This window comes from Dromiciops gliroides, chromosome 6, assembly GCF_019393635.1.
Source record: "Dromiciops gliroides isolate mDroGli1 chromosome 6, mDroGli1.pri, whole genome shotgun sequence".
Classification (NCBI taxonomy): domain Eukaryota; kingdom Metazoa; phylum Chordata; class Mammalia; order Microbiotheria; family Microbiotheriidae; genus Dromiciops; species Dromiciops gliroides.
Window position 1 is genome coordinate 154,485,293 of NC_057866.1, and position 22,338 is coordinate 154,507,630.

Here is a 22,338-nt window from a genome sequence, read left to right on the forward strand (position 1 = left end):
TGCTAGGTGCATGATGATAGAAATTCTTTGCTAGGAAGGAGTTGGACTATGTGGATACTGAAGTCCCTTGAAATCTCAAATTTCTGTGATGCCCACTTTTTGCAGAATAAACTGAACCCTGGTTCTTCAGGACTTAACCAACTGGTTAGCTGTTAAATAATGGCATGTGAGAAATTAGCTGATAAGGACTCAAAGTGTTGCTCGTCCCTGACAGGTTTACATTCTAGTAGCAGATATAAGATTCTAGAAAGAAGAAACTGAATGGGGTGAGTTGTTTTTATTTGTTTCTTTTTTGGGGGGGATGTTTTATAACTTTGCATCTCCAAAGCCTAAGCATAGCACATGGTACATATTAAAAACATTTTTTTTTGTGCTGATTTCACAAAGGGAATTCCTCATGTGGAATCAATTCAGACTGGCACTGCATCTTAAACTTATAGTGTTGACAGAGGTACTTTGGGTTAAGTGGTTTGCCTAGGGTCACACAGATAGGATTTTTAAAATTAAATTTTAATAGTTAATTTAAATTTTAAAATTAATTTTTAAAAATTACATTTTTTACTATCTCTAAAATTTATCATTTCCTTCTGATACAAATGTAGCCAAACATTATGAAGGTTTAACCTATTGCTAAAGGAATCCATAACATAAAAAAGGTTAACAACCTGTTTTCTTGAAACAATTATACAAATCTCAGAGGCAACACATGACTCTGCCTGACCCCAAATGTGGTCCTCTACCTGTTATTTCACCTTGCCTCACTCTATCCAGGTACTTAATAAAAGTTTATTAAATAATATATGTAAAGTTACTGGCAAACCCTAAAGTGTTTTATAAATGCTGACTATTATTATCATAATTAATATTATGATAATATTAATATCACAATTCAATAAAATTGAATTTTGAGGCAACTTAAGCAACAAGCTCTTGAGGAGAGAAATGAGCCAGTTCTGTCTGGAATGGGTAGAATCAGAAATGGATGACATTAGAACTGAAAGAAACCTCAGAGGCTTTCTAGTGAAATCCCTTTATTTTATGGATGCAGACCTAGCTCAGAGAAGGAGGTGAATCATACAAGGTCACCTAGTGACTCGGGTATAGCTGGCATTATGATCCCAGGTCTTCTCATTTCCAGTGCGGTGGGTGATCTTCCTACTCCCCCACATCCCCTGGCCTCTCTCCTCAGATAACATTATCCAGAAGGCCAATTACTCCACCTGTTCTTTATATTGGTTGTTCCTATGCATGTGTATCTCCAGATAATCACAGAAAGTAATGGTGATATCACTGACATCTACTGAAAAAAGCTAACTGGGCAACAGTAACTTGATAGTGGTGGGGGCTAGGATAGAGAGCCAGGCCCAGTCAGAATGACTCATCTTCCTGGGTTCAAATTTGTCCTCAGATACTTACTAGCTGGGTGACCCTGGGCAACTCACTTAACCCTGTTTGCCTCTGTTTCCTCATCTATAAAATGAGCTGGAGACAGAAATGGCAACCTGCTCTGGTATCTTTGTCAAGAAAATGCCAGGTGGGGTCATTATTGAGAACGACTGGGGCAGCTGGGTGGTGCAGTGGATAAAGCACTGGACCTAGAGTCAGGAGGACCTGACTTCAAATCTGGCCTCAGACACTTGACACTTACTAGCTGTGTGACCCTGGGCAAGTCACTTAACCCTCATCACTGCCCCCCCCCAAAAGAAAAAGAAAAAGAAAATGACTGAACAGCAACAACAAACTTGATACCGACCTATATGCCATTATTACTAAGAGGAGAACTTCAAGAGAATTTCTTGTAGAATTCCCAGAAAACTTAGCTGCAAAGCTCCTTAGTAAAATGATCAAATAAATGAAGCTTGTCTTAAGGATACTAGCTCAAGATTTATCAAATTACACTTGAGGGAAAAATGGATATAAAAGAAGGCTTCTTTTATGGTTTTGTTTTTTTTTGAGGGGCAAGGGGGGTTAAGTGATTCGCCCAGGGTCACACAGCTAGTGTCTGAGGGCAGATTTGAATCCAGGTTTTCCTGACTCCAGGACCAGCAACTCTATCCATTGTGACACCTAGCTGCCCTATCCCTCCACTGATGCAGGTCAGCATCTCTTATATAAAAGTTTTAGAGTTGCTAGGGCACCCTGAGAAGTTAAGTGACTCTCCTAGGATCACAAAGTAAGTTTGTGTCAGAGGCAGGTCTTGAAACCAGGTCTTTCTGACTCTGAGGCTGGCTTCAGATCCACTGCAGAATACTGCTTTCCCTAGCAGTGGAGGCCCATTTATCCTTTTTTTTTTGGGGGGGGCAATGGGGGTTAAGTGACTTGCCCAGGGTCACACAGCTAGTAAGTATCAAGTGTCTGAGGCCAGATTTGAACTCAGGTACTCCTGAATCCAGGGCCGGAGCTTTACCCATTGCGCCACCTAGCTGTCCCCCCCCCAATTCCCGGCCCATTTATTCTTTACCCAGAATTGGATTCTATGCAAATTTGTAATGTTTAGCCTGTTCCTCCATTGTCTCAGAGGTGGAATGAGGAAAACTCCTTCCTGGCCTGAAGTGTATCACCAGTGCTCAGATAAGAATCATTGTTCCCCACTAATTTCCAGTTCTGTTTTGTTTTTCCAAGTCCATCTGAATACAGAATAGGTCTGTCTACAGATTCTAATCTGAATAAGGCAGCATTAAAATCTAATCTGGGGTTTATAGTGTCAGCCAACTGAATCATGTTGCCAAGGTGATCAGTACTTTTTCCCCAAAGTGGGAAACAGAGAGAAAAATGGATAGTACTTATCTCCTCTTTGTGTCCTTGCCTATTAAGTAGAGGGCTCAGAATTTAGTTTCCTAGAACTGTTTCTGAATGAGGACCTGTGACCATTCCACTCCTGCATAATGAAAAACAAGGGCAAGTAAATGGGGTGGTGTGGAATGGGATGGTATAAAGTAGATGAAAACCAAATAATTCCTTCCAAAGTATTTGTTTCATTTTAAACAACTCAACACTTTCTGCTTCTAAAAAGAGCTTCAGGGGCTAAAGTAATTTACGATTTTACCAACACTCTTGTTCCTGAATTTGTTTGGTCCTGAGCTCCAGGTAAATTGTGTATTTTCTGGTATCCCTTGGAGCACCCTTTGATTTTCCGGATCATTTGACAAGTTATAAGTTATGATATTTGTGACCACTTTTAGACCCCAATTTACAAAAGAAATCCACTTAGTACTTCTTGGAGCTGATAAATTTCAGGCTTCTAAACAACTTTAGAAATTTGGAATAATATTACCCTGGAGAACACTCAGCAAGAAGGCTTCAGTCTTACTGTGATATTAGCAGCCAGCATAGGACAAGGAGAAGGAGAAAGAGGCACCTCATGGGGGGTAGATTCAATAAAATAACAATGAAGATCTTTTTGGTCTCTGTAATAAAGCTGTCTTCTATCACATTTATGCCAAGAAGAAATGGGAAGAATCAGGAAGCATCTTGTCCTGGTGTACAAGTCCAGACTGTGGACCAATAGTGTCAAAATCTTCATTCATAATAGTTTATGAGTTTGTCATTTGGTGATGCTGAATGTCTTTGGGATGGGCTTTGGTGGTATGGATATGGATCTCCAAACTAGATACTCCAAGGAAAATGTAAGAATCCAGGAGGTGAGGAGAAGATTGGGACTCTTAATTCTCATCTATTTCCTTCTTTCCTAATCTGGTGATGCTATAAATGCACTGTTGGACTACTGGCACATACTAAACTATGTTTTTCAGTACTGTCAGACTCTTTATGACCCATTTTGGGGGTTTTCTTGGCAAAGATACTGGAGTGGTTTGTAACTTCATCTTCCAGTTTATTTTACGGATGAGGAAACTGAGACAAGCAGGGCAAAGTGACTTGTCCAGGGTCACAGAGCTAGTAAGTGTCTGAGACCAGATTTGAACTTGGGAAGATGAGTATTCCTGACTCTAAGCCTGGTATTCTATCCACTATGCCACCTAGCTGCCCAATACTGGACATCAACAAAAAACCTATCTTTCAATGAAGGAAAAGGTTTTCCTGTAGGTCAGGAAAGGAAAGTCATTGCTGTTAGAGAATATCATGCCTCACTTCAATCCATTCAAATAGGTTTATTGTTTACTTCTTTATATGGAGAACTTTAGGAGCATGTTATTTCAGCCTCCCAAGGTGTTAGCTTGCCAGAAGGCAACCAGAAATACATTTTTTATTTTGACACTTCAACTCATCTGTTAATACAGCCATGGGAACAGAATCAGACCACCTGGCATACAACTGGGCATTTGTCCTGTGACCTGGGAGTGGAGAGTATATCTGGAATAGTGGGAAGTATCAAGAAGCCTGGAGGTCTGTTAGCAGGTGATCCCTGAACTGATGTGGCAAGGGGACACAATGGCTGTCTCCATCCTTGCAAGAAATGAGAGGTGGAAAGAAAATGGGTCATTGATGGACAACATGTGAGAGATCATATCATGGATTTAGAGCTTGAAGGTATATATCTCAGACATCATTTAGCCCAAAGCCCTCACACAGATGAGCAAAATAAGACTGAAAGCTGTTCACTGATCTGCTCAAGGTCACAGACATAGTATGTGATAGAGGCAGGAAGGATTCAAACCCAAGTCTAAGAAAATTTCACTCAACATAAGCATGGACGGAAGGTCGATAGCAGAAGATACTGTTGGGTCACAGAATCTCACAATGAGGATAATAAATTTGGAGCTACCTTAGCGGTCTTCTCTTGATAAGGAAGCTGAGGCATATAGATTAGTGAAGAGGGAATAGCATGTACAACTAGTAATCCCAGAATATTCCAAGGGGGAAATTGAGGATTCCCCTGGATGGAGAAATAAGAAATAAAGTCTTGCTACATTCTTGCTTCAAGAACATTTGGCCAGAGTTGGAGAACAGGAAGAGAGAAGGTATTATATGGGGCACCTCAGGAAAATGACAGAAATCAAGTCCCCCTGAAAATAAAAAAAGGTTCACTGGACTCGGTCAGACAAGGTGAGAATTTGAGCTAAGGACTCATTAGGACAATGTTAACAAAGTTAAACATTGACTCTTAAAACCCAAGACTTGAACTTCTGGTCCAATTCCCTCTTCCCCTTCTGGGAAAATATTCTCAACTTTCCAGTCAGAAAGAATTCTTTCCTAGTCTATTTCTTTCTTTCTTTTCTTTTCTTTTTTTTTTTTAGTGAGGCAATTGGGGTTAAGTGACTTGCCCAGGGTCACACAGCTAGTAAGTGTTAAGTGTAGTCTATTTCTTCTTCTGGCCAAACCGGACCATTCGTAGCTCCCTGTACATGACATTCAATTGACTATCTCTGTGCCTTTGTAGAGAGGATATATATATATATATATATATATATATATATATATGTGTGTGTGTGTGTGTGTGTGTGTGTGTGTACATATATATGTATGTATATGTGTACATATATATGTATATGTATGCATGTATATGTGTATACATAGGCTTAGAATGTTCTCTTATGACTTCAGCCACCTAAAATTCTAAGCTTTCCTAAAATCATAGGAACCATGTCCTCCATGGGGCTGTTTCTGTCTCTTCCAAAGTGTTGGTGCTCCCCAGAGAAAAGATTTTGTCTCTACTAATTTTGTACATACTTTTCGATGTATCCGTGTTTCCTCCCAGTAGAATACAAACTCCCTGAGGGGAATGGCTGTTAATTTTTGTATTCCCTGGCACCCAGCAAGGTGATTGGCAAATAGCAGGTCTCAATAAATGTCTTTTGAACTGTATTTGAATATTTGAACTCTGTTAAGGGGAATGCCATGGGAAGGTTAGAAAAAGATTCTCTGAACTTTCAAATCCCAGTGCTATGTTTCTATAAAAACAGGCTCTGGGACAGGCAGGGAGGTAAATACTGCAGAGACTCTCATATCCTCTGACTGGAAACCAAAGGGTAGGTTTGAGTGAGGTCTTTGGCTATTTTAAGGAATAGTTTTGTTTTGTTACTTTTAATGAATGGAAGAAACCTCAGCGGTGTGTGCCCATCCAGACATCAGGTTGGGGCCAGATGCTCCTAACCAAAAACTCTGTTTGGGAGTCAAGACAAGATGCTCACCTGAGAGCAGCATCCAGAGTTCCCCTCTCATGCCCTCTGGGATGCCCTTTAGCACCAGGTCTCGGGTTTTCTCAGTGCGGTACATGCAGATCCCTTGTCCATACTCAGCAAAGTGAATCTTCCAGGCTTGTTCTTTCAAAAACTCTTTGGCCTAAAAGGGATCAGGAATAATACTACGTTACTGACAAAAAGTTAGATGCCATGGAGACAGCTAAAGGGCGTCTCCAGAATCTTCCCTTTTGACTGGAGTGGGAGGTGGGGGGAGGAAATCAAAGTGCCTGTAGGTGATTTTACTAGTGTGGAGCTGAGTCAGATCTGCTCGCTAGGTAGGTGATCCTTGCAGGACTGGAGCTAAAACCAAGAGGAATCATTCATGTTGAAAAGAAAGGATCAGGCCAAAAATGTTAAGCCACAGTGACAGGAAGATAGGAGAAGTAGAAAACTAGCCAGGGATTTCTTAGGATTAAAACCTGAATTTCCTATCTTTGATCAGCTGGTACCTGCATTTATGGAAGCTTTTCCCTGTCCTATCCTTCCACACCATGCAGGATAAGTAATAATCTGTGATGGGCAAGGTAGTGATGACTGTTGATACCACTGATATACCCGGCTTCACAGGTACCTTCTAAGGTATGAGGAGATTGATTTAAGAAAATACAAATCAATAACAATATACATTTATATAATGCCTTGAGTTTTATAATGTATTCTATATACAATAATTTCCTTTGACCATCAAAAAACAACTTTTGGGAGATAAATGCTATAGGCATGCATATCTCTCTCTCTCTCTCTCTCTCTCTCTCTCTCTCCCCCTCCCTCCCTCCATCCTTCCCTCTCTCCCTCTCTCCCTCCATTTTATAGCTAGGGGAACTGAGATTCAGAGAATCTAAACAGTGTGCTCATGGTCCAAATAACTAGGTGTCAGAAGCAGGATTTGAAGCCTGGTGTTCAAATCTCTCTCTCCATCCCCATCTCTCTCTCTGTGTCTCCACACCATTACTTGAATACTTGAAGACACCTATGATTTCATGGCGGTGGTGGCACAATGTCTACACTCATACTGACTGCTCACCAAAGTCTTTATAAATTGCTATGGCCAAAAAAGCACACCCTGGAAGCCTCACCCCACTTAACTGCAGTTGTTCTCAGATTGCAGTTGTTCAGATGGTTGGTCACTGAACCCATTATTGAACTGGCTTGACCTGTTCATGTTGGTGTTCTGCCGACATAAGAATCCAAAGTCACTAGGATACCACAGTGAAGCATCGCCAGGAACATAGGAACTGATATCCATTCACTATTTGGGGTAGAGGTAGACCTTGGCTTTCTCTGGTGTTGGGAGTTTCTGCTACTGATATAGATTGGCATTTCTTCTACAACTTAGTCTTAGAGAATTGCCTAGGACACTGAAGAGGTTAAGTGACTTGCCCAGGGTCATACAGCCAGTCTGTCAGAAGTGGGACTTGAATCCAAGTCCCACTGACTCAGGCCAGCTATGCCATACCAAATATAGGGACTATTATATTGTCATTTTTACGTGTGTGTGTATCCTCTACATCATCATGCTGTACTAGCCTTGGAGTGAGGAAGAACTGAGTTCAAAATCTGCTTCAAACATTTACTATTTGTATAGCAATAGGCAAATCACTTAGCCTATCTCAGCCCCAGTTTTCATATAATAAGGAAAAATGGCACTTACCTCAAAAGGTTCTTTGTGAGGATCAAATGAGATATGTGTTAAGAATTTACAAACTTTAAAATGTTGTATCAAATAGCTATTATACACACACTATATATTTAGTTCCAAGGACTTAAAACTCTACTAGGACTTGTTGGGATACTGTGTATATTTTATGTGTGTGTATATATATAAGTTTATATGTATAATATTTATATATAATATTAAAAGCACATATGTGTATGTAATATCTGTGGATATTTATGTAAATATTAATAATGTTATAGTTATATAAATGCTTTGTACATACACACACATAAAACACATATAATATGTATGTATGTATACATATAAATATAGGCCAGTAAAGCACTTGTACTCAGTTGCAAAACTGAAATAAAGGATAACAAATAATCCTTTTTTTTCCCTTTGTCTTCTTTCAAGAAACCCACTACAAAGCCAATTTTCACAATTCCAGGTCAATCTGCTTTTCTTTACAGGAAAATTTCTACTTAAATAAGAAGCTCACCCGAATGTACCACTTTAAAAACATTCAGGTTTTTAAAAACAATGCTACAAAAAGCAAAGCTGGGACCTACTAATTTGGGGTTGAATTCCTCAGGAGAGCGTCGTCGATACATGGTCATTAAGGGCTGTGTGGCTGTTGGGACGTTGTTCCCATTCAGGTTGAATTGGCGCTCCCCACCATCTGCCTCGGAGCTCATGCTGGGTTGAGGGCTAGAGGAGATGAGGCTGCTGGGCCTGGAGTAGACCTGTCAATGCAGATACACACATATGCTCTAAAACGTCTTATAAGCACATATTCTCATGTATACTTTCCACTGCAGCATGTCAAGAATGTATGACTTCATTTGCTAGCATATTCCCCTCCACTGATACAGAATGCAATTCCTTCAAGCTTGTAAAGGGTCTTCTTAAGTGGCTATGGCTGAAAACATCCATCAATTGTAGCCAAGTTTCTGAAGGTAAGATTCCTTAAACTTAGCCAAAGTGGTTTACAGATAACACAATGTAGGCTCCAGCTGAGCCTGAAGTCAAAGCCTTCCCAGTTTGGCAGGAATTGTTACTTCACTGAGCATGGGCATAGACTCCCAAAACCCAAGGTTACCTGTACACCAGGGTGAGGCACCAGAGGACATCAAGAGAACACTGCTATAAAAAGAACTTTGCTAACTGCCATCTTTGGCCGGGGGGGGGGGGGGGCGGCGGTCCATGATGTGCCACATTTGATAGGTGAGGCCATGGAGTAATCACATCCTTTTTGAACTGCTCATTATCAAGTCCCATTGAGTGCATGCAAGGAGATGGTCAGTAAATATGTTAAGCTGTGGCCCTGGATTCAGGAGGACCTGAGTTCAAATCTGACCTCAGACACTTGACACTTACTGGCTGTGTGACCCTGGGCAAGTCACTTAACCCCCAATTGCCTTACTAAAAAATATGTTAAGCTGAACTGATTTGGCAAGATCCAGGAAGAACTGGAATTCCGCATTGTGGCCAGTAATGCGGTAGAGAGGATGCAAGGCACTAATGCTGACAATAGATACAACCATGCCAGAGACAAAAAGAGAATCTAGGCAGGAAGTTAAACAGGTAGGTGGTGCTAAAGCCAACCTGGAATCCGGGTGACATCAAATGAAGCTGGTCACCCCTTCAGTACCCGTCACATTTACAAGTTGGGCACATCACTGGACTGCTGACCTGTCATACTTCCATGACAGTTTGGAAGACATCTTTGCCAAACCACTAGGCAACATCCCTCCCAACCATAGAAGTGTATGGATCATGGACCGGCCCTATCTGAATGGTGGCCTCACTTGGGAGCTCTTCTCCAAATGTGGAGGGGAAGGGCCATTGAGAATTCTTTCTGTAGGACATGCAGGTACACACAGGCCATGTTGTCTACATACCTTCTGGCAATAGATCAGCATCAAATTCATGGTCAATAGAATCATGCAGTCATGAGTCTATGCTTATTTAACCCAGTTGTTAAAAATAATGCAGTGTCCCAAAGTCTTGAGAGGGATAACGCTGGGATGAATGATAGTTTCCCTAAAAATTGATAACAGGTTTTCCTGGTGCTGATAGAACTAGAGGGAAGGAAGGGGAATAGTTGGAGGAATAGTTACAAATGACCAACTGCCATCACTTTACATAGAAGAGAGGCACCTAGCTTGGGCAATCTGTCATCCTAGGTTAGGGACGACATAATGGGATGTTGTATGATGACCCCTTACGGATCAGAATATGTGGTTATCTTATCTCAATTTAAAGTCATGCCCACTAACCACAATGCATAAGGCCATGACGCATGAGATAAAGCACAAATAAGTAACTGGAAGAAATGCTGGACTAGGTTTTTACAGAACCTCTCTGGGCCTCACTGCACTCAAGTGTAAAGTGGGTGGGGGTGGGGACGGCATGGATGCAAAGCAAGGGGAAGATGGACTTGAAGGTCCCATCCTGCTCTGAACCCCTGATTCTGAGCTTTTGCCCCCTGGCTGCTCCCCACATACCTCATCATCTGAACTGTTGCAGCTTCCTGAAATCTCTTTGTCCAGGTATATTTTGGAAGTTGTTTGTTGTAGGAAATCTGAGATCCTCTGCACCAAAAAGTCTCTATCTTTCAAGTTAGCAAAGAGAAAGGTCATCCGGTTTTTTGTGCTGATTGATAGCGGGCTGGGCAAGACACTGGAGCTGTCAGCCTTCTCCACAATCGTCACCTGAGAAGAAACCGATTGTCATTCAGTAATTTAGGACAGAGGCTGCACTCTGCCAGGCGAGAGCAGAATGAGAAACAGCCACTATGTTCAAATTCTGCGGAACGTATGCATTTTATCAAGGCAGACTAGAGATTGTCTTCTATTCCAGGAACAGGAAAGAATGCTCAGCCAATCTTAACATGGAACTGAAAATGGGATAGACGGTTCACTCTTTCCTACCGAACCCTGAATTTCCATTAAATGATTTTATGGACATAGGAGATGAAGTTTCATTGTTGTAGTCTCATCTATGAAAAACAAGATCATCACAAACTGTCTGGTTTCCTACATCATAGTTTAGGTTAAAAGGGTTTTCAGGATACCAATAATCCCTCAACTTCTCCTATGGACCCTCCAGGGCTTTATACCCCTCTCCCCATAACCCATTTCTAAAACCTTGATTCACAAGCAGCCACAGTGTAAGCAATCTAAGTGCTCATCTGTCTGCACTGGCAGGCCAAGTTGTTATTGCTTTTTTTTTTTTTTAACAAGACTACCACAGGGAAGAGGGTAATCAGTTTCAGATCTGAGATAAAGGATTGTGTTTGGTGGTTTATAATGGGGGCGCTTGTCAGCTGAGAACTAGGCTAAATACCAAGGCCCTTTTACTTAGAGCATTAGAATAAATTCCAAGGCAAGTCCTAGGGGCAAATGGCAAACTGTTTACGGGAAGAGCTTTTGAAGACACAGACATATATAACATATAATAATGACAATGATGACAACAACAATATTTTTCAAAAAAGCATTTAGCACAGTGCCTGGTATATAGTAGGCTCTACATAAATGCTTACTCCCTTCCCCTCCCTCCTATTTGTATTTGCATATGCATGTTTGTTTGGATGGTTATGTTTATGGATGTGTGCATGGATGCATGGGTGTGTTTGTGAATGTGTGTATTTCTCAGGTTAAACTCTAAGAATTTCTGGTGAGGTTTTCTGAAGAAAGTCCTGTGTACAATCATTTCTGCAAGAAAGGAAGCTTGAAAGATTTGGCATGAATCTCATTAGTATCATCCATCTCGTTCTCATCTTTTTTTCAGTGGAGCTCAGAAAGAGTCTTGGAACAAGTCACTATGCTGCCATTTCTCTTTTATAGTTAATGACTCTGTAGTTTACTGTGTGAAAGGCAGCATGGCAAATTGAACATGGATAGCAAACTGGCTTTGAAGCCAGGAAGGACTCTAATATATACCTGCAGTGTGACCCTGGCTAAGACACTTAATCTTTTACTGCTCTAAGGGAACTCTCTAAGGTGCCAACGTGCATTGGTACAGAATGTTTTCTCATCTGGGAGTTCCCTATACCAATGAAATCAAAGGTTTCAGTCTCTATCTGTATAAATTAGTGCATAGGTGAAAAAAACTGCTTTTGTAATGAAATATATCTTAATAATCAATGCATTATTATTAATAATAATAAGCAATTGAGGGGCTGAACCTATGATTTTATTGGTGTAGGGAACTCATGGTATGAAAAATCCACTGATTATAATTAGCAAATTGTTAACAGGGAGTCTGGGTGGGAAAAGGCTGGGGGCAGGGGGGAGGGAGAAGTGATGGAGGACTGAAGGGGCAAAGTGTCACTAAGAATTGGTTAATCAGTATGTATCATATACAGGATTTGAACCCTGGACTTCCTGACTCCAGGACCAGAATTCTATCCATCACTTCACCTAGCTGCCCAGATACATAATCATAGTTACCATTTATATGGCACTTAAGGACCTCCAAAGAACTTTACTTACATGTTATCCCATTTGATTCTCACAACAACACAATGAGGCAGGAGCTATTACAGATGAGGAACCAAACTTGTCCAGGGTCACACAGTAAGGGCATGAAGTAGAATTCAAATCTAAATCCTGTATTCTGCCAGTATTCCCAAATGGAAGACACATGTCTCTCTCTCTCTCTCTCTCTCTCTCTCTCTCTCTCTCTCTCTCTCTCTCTCACTCACACACACACACACACACACACACACACACACACACACACACACACGCCATGTCCTTTTTTGGCTATTTCAAACTTAGGGAACCTTTCTGTAAGCCATAGGTGCTCAAGTGGGGGTGGGGTCTGAAAAGGTGGTATCAGAGGATGCCACCACCATTGCCCCAGCATTCTCTAAGAGAGGTTGTAAAGAGTATAAAAACTAAACATCTAGAGAAATGAGAATCACTTTTTCATAAAAAGCTTCAACTGCCTATGACAGATAACGCATGATTTGGAGAAACCCTGCTGAAAATAAGAACCTCTAATAATTCCCTTTTCCCAAACCAATCAACTGGTTCCTGGGTCTACCATGGCACCCCTACTGGGTTATGTGTAAGTGAGAAATGTCAGGGCCCACAACATGGTCTAGAAACATATTTATAAATCATCCACAAAACCCTGAGAATGCCACAGTTCTACATAAAGCAAACATAAAAAGTCAGCATGATGTCATGGAGTGAATGTCAGCCTTGGGGCCAGGAAGAGCTGCTGTTGAATTCCACCATAGTCACTTACTGTATGACTGATCCCAGTGGTCAAGTCACTTAACTCCTCTGTCCTTTAATTTCCTCATCTGGGGGTGATTATATCCTGTATGTATGTTGTTTGTAAAGTGCTTTGCAAACCTTAAAAGTGTTACATGAAGTCAGACAATCAATCAACAACATTTATCTGAATGCAAATTTATGATAAAGGTGCCAAAAGGAATCTGCCCCTTGGTGAATGCCCCTGTGGGTAACACACTACAAAATCTGGGCCTGTTTTTCTCCAGACAAGTTAAAATACAGTAGAAATTTAAGATAAATTGTATCCAGTTGAAAACAATGGTCACATCAAGAACTAATTTCCTATTCTACCATGTTGTGGGTAGGGGAAGAGGATAGGACACAGTTTTATTAGTGGTATAAATAAACCTTCATGGTATGAGCATGACAAGAGGAATTTGTATAAAAGTCATTGTGTCTAGACCCCTAATATTCCAAAGATGACCCTAGTCAGGAAATCTCTTTAAGATATGGTAGTAATAACAGGTGTATCTCCAAAAAAGGCTTCAGGGTAGTGGTCACTATGTGGCTGTTGATTTAGCCTATTATAATTCTAGTCATGGAGCTCATAGGATCACTGAGCACCCTACCTTTTAAGAGCTCTTAAGGCTTACTGAGCATTCCCCCCCTCCTTTTATAGAGGAGGAAACTCAGGCCAAGGAAGGTTACAGAAGGTACTTAAGTGGATTCAAACCCAGTTCCTTGGACTACAAAGCCAACACTCTTTCCAATGTACTGTATGTTTTGTCATCTTAAAACCTACTGGGTCCAGGTTAACATTTTGTCAATTTCCAGAAAAGGAAGCCAACAGGGTAACTTCGCAATTAGTCTATGGAAGTCTAAGACTGGCAGCGTAGCATTTGATACACATTTCATTTTACACTATGACCAGTCACTCGGACCTGGCTTAGCATTACCCAGGCTCCCGGTATGACCACTGCTCACTCAAGTGGATTCAGAATGGATGCTAAGTGCTTTTCTATGTTCAGCAAAATCCATAGGCAATGAAAATTGCATCGTCTTTGGAAACATGGAATACTTTATAATTTGCATCTCTAATTATCATCAGGGCCAGTGATCTGACATTAATATAGCTAGATGATTCATTGTCTAAAAGGGGAAAGGGCCTGGCCATAGAGAAGAGTGGAGAAAATCACTCCCCCCGCCCCATTCCATGCAGAGGCAGGGGGCTGTGAATGCAGAAAACTGTGTATAGTGACAGACCCAATCACTATATAGTTTAGATTTGCAGAACAACAAAAGATGGTCATATTCAGAAATGAAAGCCAAGGGATTTGTTTTTGCCATTTAAAAGCTCTCTTCAAAACAGTTTCATTTCTCGAGGTCTTACCATGGATTTCTTGGTTAGTTTCTATGAAATATCACTAAATCAGCTTTGTTCCTCTTTTGTAATACTATACTCCTAGGCCCATTATTTTATTTTTTTTTGTTTGTTTTTTTGCAGGGCAATGAGGGTTAAGTGACTTGCCCAGGGTCACACAGCTAGTGTCAAGTGTCTGAGGTGGATTTGAACTCAGGTCCTCCTGAAGCCAGGGCTGGTGCTTTATCCACTGTGCCACCTAGCTGCCCCTAGGCCCAGTATTAAAAATTTTTTTTATTGTTATTTTTATTCATTCATTCTTTCCTTTATTCATTCATTCATTTATTTATTTATCCATTCATCTATCTATCTGTCTGTCTGTCTATCTATCTATCTATCTGTCTATCTATCGGGGCAACAAGCATTAAGTGACTTGCCCAGGGTCACACAGTTAGTGTCAAGTGTCTGAGGCCGGATCTGAACTCAGGTTCTCCTGAATCCAGGGCTGGTGCTTTATCCACTTTGCCATCTAGCTGCCCACTAGGCCCAGTGTTCTTAAAAAGCTTTAAGAAAACCCACTGTTACCCTTTCATTTTTTTTCTTTTAATCATATTTTCTTGTACAAAATGACTAATATGGTAATGTTTTACATAATCATACATGTATAACTCATACTTGATTGCTTGTTGCCTCAGGGAGAGGAGGGAGGGAAGAAGGGATAAAAAATGGAACCCCAAAATATAAATAAAAATGTTTATTACATTAAAAAATAAAAATAAAAAAAGGAGAAAACCCACTTGTGGCACAGCTCAGCTCAGACAATCAACTTTACTCTTAAAAAAACCCACTAAAGTATAACCTAGGTCATGTGAGGGTCTGAACCAACCCTTATCCAAAGTATGAATGTATTCTAAAATATACTAATAAATGACCATCCAGCATCTGTTGATCATTTCCAGTGATGGGAAACTCACTGCCCCTGAGGGAGCTCATTTCATTTTGGGACAGCTTTTAATGTCAATTCCTTTTAAGTCCATATATATGTATTATTTTGTGCAAGGAAATCTTCCCAACATTCTCAGTCCACATGGTAAACAGCTAGGTCTCAATTAGTGTGAGGTAATGGATACTGTATGGGTCTTGGGAATTGGAAAATTTGAATCTGAATCCTGGCTTTGACACCTACAAGCTATACCCTGGGGTCCAGCCCAATCGTGTCTCAGCCTCAGTTTCCTAAACCATATAAAGGAGATAGCACCCTACTTTTTACCAGGTGATTGTGAAATGAATGCTTTGTAAGTTTCTAAAGCTCTATGTAAAACAGATGCTATTTTACATAGTGAGTTCATAAAATAAGCATGATGTAGTGAACAGAAGATGGGGTATCTGGAATCCCGAGGGCACCTACTTGAAGGGCAACTCAAACTGATGCTACTTTGTTCCCTCACTATCTTACAGAGGAATGATTTAATCAACTCTTAATTAGCCCATGATACATGGACCTATCTCCACACTGGCTTTCTCTTGCCCCTCGGGGCACTCCTATTTAATCTGAAATATCATGAGAACATTCAACAAATATTGACTCAGTGTCAATAGGTACCATGTTGGCAACAGAGTGAATGCCCCAGGACCTTATTTTTTTCTCTTCATTTCATGGATGTAATCCTGAAGCCTGGACAAAACTGGATAAGGGGGTTGGGCTGGATTCCTTGTGTTATAGAGGGGCCAGCAGATAGAAGAGTGATAGGGGAGCCTCTTCCACCTGGCACAGGGCAACAGAGTCAAGCCTTCTTGGAGCTGTCCTCCATTCTGATCCAAGGTATACTGTGTCCCAAGATCCAAAGGCACTAGATCTTCTACCATATAGTGCTAGGAGGTGAGAACTTTTGTATCCCACACTCTGAACTTGGTACCATGGTCTGCACACAGTGTGTATTCATGATGAAGAGACCAGCTGCCTGGGAATCATGTAGGCTCCAGAGAAGTGGGTTTAAGAAATCTCTCCCATTAAAAAATAAAATAGTAAGAAGAAGAACAGTCACTTTGGGTGCCTCACTATCTCAACCCCAATATCCAAGCCAGTCAATTTCACCTTCGCAGCATCTCTTGAATATGCCTCCCTTCTCTCCTCTGACACTTGCCCCAACGCTAGTGCTGACCCCCAATCACCTCACTCCTGGACTACTGAAATAGCTGCCTCAATTCTCCCCCTACTACAATCCATCCTCTATTCAGCCACTAAAATGATTTTCATAAAACCCAGGTCTGACCGCGTCACATACAACCCTCCCCCTCAATAAACTTCAGAGGCTTCTTGTTGCTTCCTGGAGCAAAGAGAAAATGCTCTATTTGGCATTAAAATCCCTCCATACTCTACCCCCTCCTACTGTTCCAGTCTTCTTACACTTTACTCCCCAACACATACTCTTCAACTATGACACTGGCATCCTGGCCTGCTCATTTTTCATCTCTGGGCATTCATTTTGGTTGTTCCCCATGCCTGGACCACTCCCTCCTCCCTTCCAACTACTGACCTTGCTGGCTTCCTTTAAATCCCAACTAAAATCCCATCTTCTACAGAAGTTTTCCCTAATCCCTCCTAATTCTAGTGCTTTCCTTCTGTTATTTATTTCCTGTTTATTGTATATATGACTTGCTTTGTATGTATTTATTTGTATGTTGTTTTCCCTAATAGATTGTAAGCTCCTCGAGGGCAGGGACTATCTTTTGCCTCTTTGTGTATCTCCAGCACTTAGTACAGTGTCTAGCTCCTACTAAGCCCCTACTAAGGTGCTTAATAAATATTTGTTGAATGAATGAAGATGCTAACCGAAAGCTATTGTTGAAATAGAGTGACTATCATTTACCTCTTTCTATCTGTAAAATGGGGGACATAATTGAAACTACCTCATGACATTGCTGTGACATGCAAATGACATGATATGGAATTTGCTTTGAAGAACTTAATATGAGTTATCTGAATTATTTAGTTAGCAATTCTAAAACTTTCAAAATCACTTTTACATGTTTGCCTCATTTCATATTTCACTTTCACAATTTGTGCTTATGTAGACCTTTGACAGTGACCAAGAGGTTTCTTTACAACAATCATAGGAGATGGGCATTATAAATATTATGACCACCCACTCTGCAAATGAAGAAACTAAGGCTTAGAGGCATTACATGATTTTTGAAAGAATTTGATGGCATTGTGAAGTAGTGGCAAGAGCTATTATTTTAAGACCTGAAATGGAATCTCAGTCCTAGAACTCACCAACCATGGGTTTTGGACAAGTCACTTCATTTCTCTGGGCCTCAGTTTCCTCATCTGTAAGATGAGAGGGCTAGACAAGATAATCTTTGAGGTCCTTTCCAGCTCTAAGTGGTTATCACAGGACCATAGACCTAGAGCTAGATACAATCTCAGGAGCCATTTAGTTTAACCTCTTTAATTTTCAGATGAATACACAGAAGGAGGTGACACTGGCAGTAATCAGAAGCAAGATTTGTAGCAGATCTGACTCCAGTGTACCATGCTGTCTCTTGATTTACTAAGTACTGGCTACCCCTTCATCCCTTTGGTTCTTGGTATTCTCCCCCTTTTCAAAGGATCATATATAGACTTATCTGTGTGCATATTGTTTCCCTCTGGTAGACTGTAAACTCCCTGAGGGAAGGAACTGTTTTTAATTTTGCCTTTACTACATTGTCTACCAGAGAATTTTGCATTCAAAGGTCATTTAATAAATGGTCTTTGAAATGGATTAACAAAGCAAAGAAGGCAGAAAATACACACAGGAGAAAATAAATGCACCAAGAATTTAAACATGTCTCAGGTTACATAGTGATCCAGTGGGAAACCATGGATATTAGAATCTTAGTTTCTTGCCACTTGGCTCTTTCCATGGGCCCATGTTGTCTCCATTTAAAAAATTTTTTTCTGTGAAAAAAGATGCTGAGTGAGTCAGATCACACACACAGTTACAACAGATACAACTAAAGTAACCATGAGCATGAAATAGTTACACATGTCACTATGTAACTGAAAATACTCCATTTGTGATTAAAGCTTTTCTCAAAGCCAGGCAAACAATGATTGTAAGAGTATTTCTGGGGAGAAGGGAGAGAGAGAGAGGGAGGGAGGGACATGGAGAAGGAGAGACAGAAGAAGAGAGGGAGGGAGGGAGGGAGGGAGGGAAGGAGAGAGGGAGAGAGGGAGGGAGAGATGGAGGGAGGCAGGGAGGGAGGGAGGGAGGGAAGGAGAGAGGGAGGGAAGGAGAGAGGGAGAGAGGGAGGGAGAGACAGAGAGGGAGGGAGGGCATGAGTGACGGGAAGAGGGAGAAGGGAGGGAGGGAGGGAAGGAGAGATTTTTAAAGCTACAGAGGTAATATTAAAAAAATATTTTTCCATGAAGACCCACCTCTCGGAGTGGGATGATGAGGCTACACAAGTTCTCCTCCTTGCTGGTAAAACAGATGTAATTTGTTGACACAAACATCTGCCCCAAAATATGCATTTTGTTGAATGGAGTCCAGAGAGTACAGTCTGTGTGGCCATCTAATTTCTCATCTTTGGGTAGGCGGAACAGTGCACGGTATCTTTCACTCTTTGCTCTGGCATCAAGATCCCTGGAAAGCAACATTAACAGACTGAATGAATGAATGAAAGAAAAAGCAATCATCAAGCACTTGTTGTACCAAGCACTGTGTGAAGCTCTAACTTGAGCTTCCCTCTAATTAGAGAAGACAATATGTGTAGGAGAGTTCAGTTGCAAGTCAGATGGAAAAGTCTGGAGGCCCTAAGAGTGCCACCGCAGGGTAGATGGCAAGGACCAAGAGTATGTGCCGCCACCTAAGAGGCACTAGGAAAGGAAGTTATAATAACGAGCTCTCTGCTTATCATCCCCATCAACCCCATCACCCCATTACATCAACCTCAATACTCAATTTTCTTGATATTTAATAATCAAAAATAAAAACAAGACTATTTTGTCCTCTAGTCTCCACTAAAGTCCTACTGAGATACTTGGCCCTGAGTATGAGGTAACCCTGGGCTAGTTTAGTAGGATAGGAATAGTTCATTTACATGATGCTCTGAGGTTCACAAAGTATTTTTACACACATCATCTCATCTGAGCCTCACAGTCACCCTGTGAGGTAAATACTATAGGTAGTATTATCATCCCTATTTACAAATGAGGAAATTGAGGCTGAAAGTGTAATGGTCAGGGCCAGATCTAGCAAATACCTGAGATAGAATTTTCTTGACATCAGGTCCATTACTCTTATCTATTAGTCTATGCTGCTTATCTGAGGTTAGACTAGTACATAGCTTCTTAAACTATGGGTCGTGACCCCATATGAGATCATGTAACTGAATGTAAAAATTTGTGAAAAATTTGGCTACAGTAAAAGTTAAGAAGCTTTGTTGCATACCTATATACCAGGGGTTGCATAAAACTTTGAGTAGAATGCAAGCCCAGGGCTTCTTAAACTTCTTCCACTTGCAACCCCATTTTGCCTGAAAAATTTTTATGCCACGAGCCGTGTGTATGTGTCATCTTGGAGAACCAATCAAACTAGGTTTATAGGATATTGGCCACCAATTGAAAAATTCTTTGGTGACAAAAATTCCTGAAAACTATCCCCCAAAGTCTAGAAAGGGTTATAATCTACACTGGTAGGATTGCTCACTCCAAGGAGTTCACAGATCTTTCAAGATATTAAAGTTTGTCGTCTAGACAATAATTTCACAGTCAATTTTTGCCAAATGCTAAAAGACCCTTGGGGAAATGAGAACAAAGAATGGACTATTATTTTTTCTAAAAGACTTTCTTGTCTGTTTTTTGTTTTATTTCTGAGAAAGATCTGCTGATGCTGTAAGAAAAGGCCTTCCCTCTGTTTAGAATTATCACCCCCAAAAGGTTTTAACTCTTTCCCACTAAAAGACATGGAGATTTTGCCTTATAGAGAGTGTAGACCAGCAAACTGGCATAAGCAAATTGAGGTAGGTTAGCACCTTCTTTGTACTGCAGAGAGTTGCCTAGAGCCTAGAGTCACTGTTAAATGTCTTGGCCAGGATCACGGAGCTAGCATCTGTCACAGGAGGCACTTGAGCCCAGGTCTTCCTGGTTTTAAGGCTAACTCTCCATGTATTGTACCATATGCTGCCCTCACTTACTAGAAAAACATGATAACGATGCTACTCTCTAGCCTCTGGAATCCAATACCTACTTGGTGGGAAGTCTCTGTTACGTACCGTTTTAAAGCAGACACTTTTTTAGGAGATTTCTTTTTCAGTTTCGGGAGGGATCTGTCCTGCTCGAAACCTTCATTGTCCAGCAGCTGTCTCATGGCTATGTTGGCCAGCTGTTCCATCAGTTTGAATGTCTCATTGATATTGAGGAAGACAGAGAAGAAATGTTCACTTGACCTGGTGCTCACTTTGATCACGTCAGGCAGGAGCAGGGTGGCATTCTTTTCAAGCTGAGTGATGTCCACCCACCGGATCACCAACTTGGCTGAACATAGAGAATGAGGCATGGCTTCAGCAACAAATCCCTGAAAACCCTCCACATCATTCTCCCTCCATTCTCCCCTTTCCTGATGATGAAATCCCACCAGACCCACTTCCCCAACCTTTAGGAAGCCTTGTTTTCTGTTTTAAAGCAGAAATCAACTGCATTACATACCCACCAAAAAGGAATTTTTATATATAATTTTTTTAAATCACTGTTGGTGGCAATGCTTTAGATGGGGTATTCAAACCTAACTTGCTCATGAAAAATCTTATTCTCGATAACGCACAAAAATGAGAGTATAGAGAGGTGAAAGAGAACTGCGTTTGGAGGCAGAGCATTGGGGTTTAAACCCTGGGTCACGCCACTAATGACCTTAGGTAAGTCACAAACCTACTCTCCTCATCTGTAAAACTAGGGGTTGCGCTAGATGACATCTAAGACCCCTCTGACTTCCAAGTCTATGATATTATAACTAGTTTTTTGTTTGTTTGTTTGTTTTAGAAATAGTTAATTCGACTGGAAGATAGAACCCCCTATATCAACTATTTTTACAGACCGTCTTAGTTTTTCCCTACTTGTATATGGTAAAAAGAAACAGTATCTTTTCAGATAGATATTATTGTTTTATGGATTACAAAGAGCTTTCTCCACATGGTAAATACTGTTACTCCCTCTATTTACAAATACTAAGGCTGAAAAAAGACAAACATGTGAATATACACCTGGCAGATTTTCAAATTGGTTTAATCGCTCCAGAAAACAGCCCCTTTATTTTACAAGTGAAGAAACTAATGATCATCAGGTAGGATAGAAAATTCACCCACGGTCACCCAGCTCATAATAGTGCCAGGATGCAAACTTAGACCTCCTGACTCTTGGTCCAGCAATCTTTCCATGAGGCCATACTCCCTTTCTGGCCTGACCAGCTCAGTCCTATTTCCACAGTCTCCTCAGACTCCATGCACGTTTGAGATGATTTTACCTACCTTCCCTTCCCATCAGAAAGGAGTAAAAGCAGAGGTGATTAATACTGAGGTACATCCAGCCCTGGCGGGGAACCTTCCCCTTCCAGTAACTGCATGAGTAGTAATTGACCAGTTTCTCTTCCTCTGGCATCCCAAAGAGCCTGTGAAATTTCACAATGGCCTCCTTAAACTTTTCAGTGTCATCATCTTCCTTTATGTCATCGATTTTGTTGTATTCTGCAATAATGCCCTAAATGGGGAGAAACATAAGAAATAGAGGCAACAATATAAGCAACGCTATTGGGTCCCTGTGGTGCATGCATGTTAGGGGCAATGACATTTCTGAGTCCCAAAGATAAGAAAAGATGGGGCTGTGGTTTGGAGTTCATTCATTCCAAAAGCATGCCCTTGCTGCATCCTTTGTGCCAGGATGTACTT

General features: G+C 40.9%; 1 protein-coding gene across 2 annotated transcripts in view; it reads right to left on the bottom strand.

Annotated features, from left to right (window-relative positions):
- Nucleotides 1-22,338, bottom strand: part of TBC1D9 (TBC1 domain family member 9) — a 125,131-nt gene that overhangs the window by 35,354 nt on the left and 67,439 nt on the right. For both annotated transcript variants that reach the window (XM_043971433.1, XM_043971431.1), the window contains exons 4-9: nt 21,922-22,150; nt 20,674-20,935; nt 18,836-19,043; nt 10,308-10,514; nt 8,370-8,543; nt 6,090-6,240 (exon numbers count right to left, since the gene is read on the bottom strand). In XM_043971433.1, coding sequence (XP_043827368.1) covers nt 6,090-6,240; nt 8,370-8,543; nt 10,308-10,514; nt 18,836-19,043; nt 20,674-20,935; nt 21,922-22,150 — 1,231 coding nt within the window. The remainder of the gene's footprint in view (nt 1-6,089; nt 6,241-8,369; nt 8,544-10,307; nt 10,515-18,835; nt 19,044-20,673; nt 20,936-21,921; nt 22,151-22,338) is intronic.